This window comes from Papilio polytes, unplaced genomic scaffold (assembly GCF_000836215.1).
Source record: "Papilio polytes unplaced genomic scaffold, Ppol_1.0 DF822400.1, whole genome shotgun sequence".
Classification (NCBI taxonomy): domain Eukaryota; kingdom Metazoa; phylum Arthropoda; class Insecta; order Lepidoptera; family Papilionidae; genus Papilio; species Papilio polytes.
This window is the reverse complement of record NW_013526804.1, coordinates 595,938-600,576: the sequence shown is the minus strand read 5'-3', so window position 1 is coordinate 600,576 and position 4,639 is coordinate 595,938. Positions and strand designations below refer to the sequence as shown.

Below are 4,639 nucleotides of genomic sequence, written 5' to 3'. Positions count from 1 at the left end.
TTGACATATTATGCCTCACCAAAATTTCAAAATAATTCATGAAAAATATACATAAGTATAGGGAATAGAAGTCAGCGTCCTCCCGACATCGATGTACAGCGAGAATTTTGATGCGGAAGGTGGAAGACCGCGTTCTAAGGCTTGGGGAAGGCCTATCTCCATCAATGGGCAGACAAAGGCTGATGATCATGCTTACATTTAGTTCATTATTATATTCATATTTAGTTCTTTACTAATGACATATTAGATTTTATAAATAGATCAGATATTTCAAAATCATGTTGGTCAGTCGTTCATGAGGTACAAAAACAAAGATTTTATAGGTGTGATCTTCATTTGTTTTTTCATTTTAAAACAATATCTACTATCAGATGAAATAGATTTGTTTGTTTTCATGTTTGTAGTGCGATCAAATATTTATAGAACCTTTTTAAAGATCAACTTTGTTAATCTCAAAAACTTGTTTCAGAAAATGTCATTCAATCAACATAACACTGCGAAAAGAAGAGAATAGTCACATGATATCCGTAGCAGATTTTGAAATCATAGAAAATATAAAATGGAACGAATCCCAAGATATAGGATCGGAAATATATATAGAAAATACAGAAGAAAATTACAATATAACAAAAAACGTTTACCAAATAGTAACAAATGTAGATGAAAATAAATTGGCAAATGATATTTGTAATATTACTAATAATACAGATGTAACAGAATTAATTTGTAATGGAAATGAATATGATAATTTTGAAATAGCTGTGGTAATAATATTATTTCTATTAATAGTAGTAACAGTGATTGGTAACACCTTGATAATATCAGCAGTGGTTACTACGAAGAGGTTAAGAACAGTCACTAATTGTTTTGTGACCAGTTTAGCGGTTGCTGATCTTCTTGTTGGCATATTTGTAATGCCACCAGCTATTGCAGTTCACATAACTGGTGAGTATACTCCGAACAAAAGGTTCTCTCTACTCCGAAAAAAATCATTCTATTACTTGTTATCTATTTGCTAAATTCTTTATTTACTGACTTAGAGTTCAGTGTCTTTTTATCACTATTAACTAACACCTTTTTTCTCTTCATCTTCATGTAAATCTGCTATTTACACACATTCTCATCTTGGTGACAAAAGAAAGGCATTTGCTCATTATTATGTACTAGCTGCTGCTTGCGGCTTCGCCCTCGTGAAATCAAAAAATAAAGCATATGTTATTCACTGATAACATAACTTTTTAATTGTCAAAACATTTTTGAAATCGGCCCAGTAGTTTTTGATTTATTTCAATAAATACAAAATTACACATCTATTTTTTGTAATATTAGTATGGAAGTATAGATATTGATTTTCATTTATGTAAGACAAGAGCAAAGAGACAGGGATTTCAAACCCTTGTGCATTCATTTGTTCACAGGTAAATGGGAACTGGGTTGGATTCTATGTGACATTTGGATAAGCTTGGATATACTGTTATGCACCGCATCGATTCTATCTCTCTGCGCGATCAGTGTCGATCGATATCTGGCAGTTACGCGGCCACTGACATATTCGAGACGACGAAGATCGAAGAAACTGGCACTTACAATGATATTCTTTGTGTGGATTTCTGCTGGCGCGATTACTTGTCCGCCTATGTTTGGATGGTGAGAATAAAAATAATTTAATTATTCATTAATTAGTTTTTGGTGTATCTTGCAAGAAAACTCCATGGTTTAAGGTAACGCTGTATTTGTTGTATACTTTTTTTTTTATTAGCTTTATTTATTCCATACAGAAAATAACTTATAAATGTACAAAATAATATGTATACATTGTGTAGTAAGTATGGACCCCGTTTAGGGTAAAAGCCTCCTCCAAATGCTGACTTTTTATAACAGAACTTTAAAGTAATTTTTTATGACATTAAAAAAAAATTTTCACAGCTATAAAAGTGTTTATATTAGAATTGTTGTGTGTTACATTAGAACAATTATAACATCGTTAATGTTTTATTTATGTTTTGTACCATCTCAAATTGTTTTACAATGTTATAATTTTGCCCAAAAACTGTATTTTGAGTTATAATCAGCTGTTGCTAATAAATGTTGCACAAGTAAATATCTATTAGTACTAATTAGCTTACTATATTTTAATTTATATGTCTATGCTGGAACATATCACAACAAAATGCTTATTTATCTTATAATATATTAACATACTATTGTTAAGTTTTGTTTGTTGTTGTATACTTAGTCCATAATAAAGATTATATGGCCGTGGCATATAAATGCATCAAATATTGTTTTCTCTTTATTTTCGAAGAAATAGAAAGATAAATGTAGGTTATCTTACAATCCTAACTAATTAATGTTTAAAAAATCGGACACATTCAATATTTACAGCATATGTGGTAAAATAAAAAGTAAGTTTAATTAGTTTTAGCTTCTCTTTTTTGTTACATTTAATTCATGTTATAATTAACAGGTATGAACCTGATCATAATCAAGGAGGAGTATGCCGGTACAATCAGAATCCGGGATACGTGGTCTTCTCAGCTATGGGCTCATTCTTCTTACCTATGGCTGTGATGGTGTATGTGTATGCTAGAATATCTTGCGTGGTAGCAAGAAGACATCAGCAGCTATCAAGCACTAGTAAATGTAGTAAGGTAATTCTTCTTGTTAATCTTATTAAAATCTCTACGATACAAAGATTGTTTCGGTGATCATAAAATCATCATCATCTCCGCTACCTTATCATGCTCCCGAAGGGTCGGCGTACTGGGTTTTTGTCCTTCAAATAACTCTTATGATCTGTCATCTCAGTCATCACTCCCTTGTTGATCATCTATCTCTTTCTGGGTCTACTTATACCTGTGTACCCTCCACATTCATAACTAACGTTCAGTGATCATTAAATGATGCAATTCATTTTAGAATTGGATGTGCCCCTTTATAAATATGATAAAAAAAGTATTCTTGTTTATGATCCTTTGTTTTTTTTTAGAAAGGAAAACTGTCCTGCGTGAAATCTGAATCGGATTCAGGTTCGGACAAGTTGTCTTTGAGACAAAGCGCATCTAAACAGCCGTCGAAGAATTCGACTCAGCAAAGCGAATCTTCAACACAAACTGAACCTAAATGTCCGTGCTGTTTCAACGCCGCGAAGAAGTCCAGATCGAAAAATTACAAATTAAACCAAGAAAGGGAATCTAGATTTTACAATGAGGTTACTTTTAAAGCTAATTTTAAATATAAAAATACCGGTAGACATAGAAATCATTCTATGAAAGATCATATTGAAAATAATAGAGTATCTTCTTTAAGAAGGGAGACAAAGACAGCTCAAACTTTAAGTCTAGTAGTTGGTGGTTTCGTCGCGTGTTGGTTACCATTTTTCTTATATTATATTTTAACTCCGTTTATATCTATAGAATATGTAAATCCTGTATTAATGTACATACTAACGTGGTTGGGATGGTTTAATTCAGCAATCAATCCTTTTATTTATGCATTTTATTCGCCAGATTTTAGACTAGCGTTTTGGAGACTTACTTTCAAGAAATGCAAACGAAATAAACGCTAAAATGTAATAGCATAAAGTTCAGAATACAACGATAGTCGGTTGTATTATTTATGTTACGGTTAGATTGATGTTTTTAAATAGAAAATCTCAAAGCACAATTCAGATACCTATTGCACTTTTTTCCATGTTGTTTGGAATAGTTAGTTATACAGGATGTTATATTGTGAAGATATTTCTCTGTAATTTATACGAATATTTTGTCTATCTTGAACTATTTTCTTTATAATAGCTGTTATATTTGTAGAATAACCACATTCGAAATGCAAACTTAATTACGTGGTTTTTACCTTTTAAGCAAATATTTGTCGAATCCAATAGAAAAATATTTACTTAACTTTGAAGTGCCCTAGAGTTAAGTAATTCACAAAACAAACATCAATGGAAACTTTATTTACATAGCGGTTTTTACTTTACTATTTATTCTGTTTAATGAAGTAACCTATTCGAAATATTATTGTCAGAGGTATAAAACATTTTTCATATATTTTTATGCATCTTTAACAGAATTTAATGCATTCCTAATAAAAAAAATAGTTTTATTCTAGTCAAAACATCCACAAATGTACAAAATCATGTAATATATGCCAAAGTCTTAAAAATATTATTTTTAAAATTGAGTAACATGTAGATAATTTTAAAACTGCAACGCAGAGTCACATTGTTACTAAAAGAACCTTAATAAAGGGAACCTTTGTAAAGGGATCCTTAGATAGGGAACTTAAGTCATCATTAAAGACTCCGAGTGCAGTGGTAAGTGTAGATAAATTACTTGTAAGACATAACGTATACGTACCAAAGTCAATTAGGGCTGCTGGTTTGTGATAAATTGTAAATAAGAGAATTAAATGATTGAAATGACAACAATCTGATTTTATTTAACACAAGTCCAGTGTATTTTAATACTATAAAGAGAAAACATTTGTATTTTTGTAATTATTGGAATAATTCTAAAACTATCGGGCCGATTTCAAATATTTTTTCACCATAAAGCAGACAAATAAAATTTGTCTGTGTTATAAAGACAACTAGCCTTCGCCCGCGACTCCGTCCGCGTGGAATTAAAAAAAACAA

At 30.9% G+C, this 4,639-nt stretch overlaps 1 protein-coding gene across 1 annotated transcript; it reads left to right on the top strand.

The window, feature by feature from the left end:
* The first annotated feature begins 295 nt into the window (after positions 1-295).
* LOC106106094 (probable G-protein coupled receptor No18) lies at positions 296-3,616 on the top strand. The gene is made up of 5 exons (XM_013286623.1): positions 296-300; positions 470-945; positions 1,419-1,647; positions 2,468-2,651; positions 2,990-3,616. Exons 1-5 carry the CDS (start codon positions 296-298, stop codon positions 3,566-3,568), a joined length of 1,473 nt encoding a protein of 490 aa, XP_013142077.1. The 3' UTR covers positions 3,569-3,616.
* Positions 3,617-4,639: the final 1,023 nt, after the last annotated feature.

Excerpts from the sequence above, each read along its gene's own strand:
- LOC106106094 (XM_013286623.1), top strand. Across the intron at positions 946-1,418 it reads TATTGCAGTTCACATAACTG|GTAAATGGGAACTGGGTTGG; the intron begins GTGAGTATACTC and ends ATTTGTTCACAG. Across the intron at positions 1,648-2,467 it reads TGTCCGCCTATGTTTGGATG|GTATGAACCTGATCATAATC; the intron begins GTGAGAATAAAA and ends TATAATTAACAG.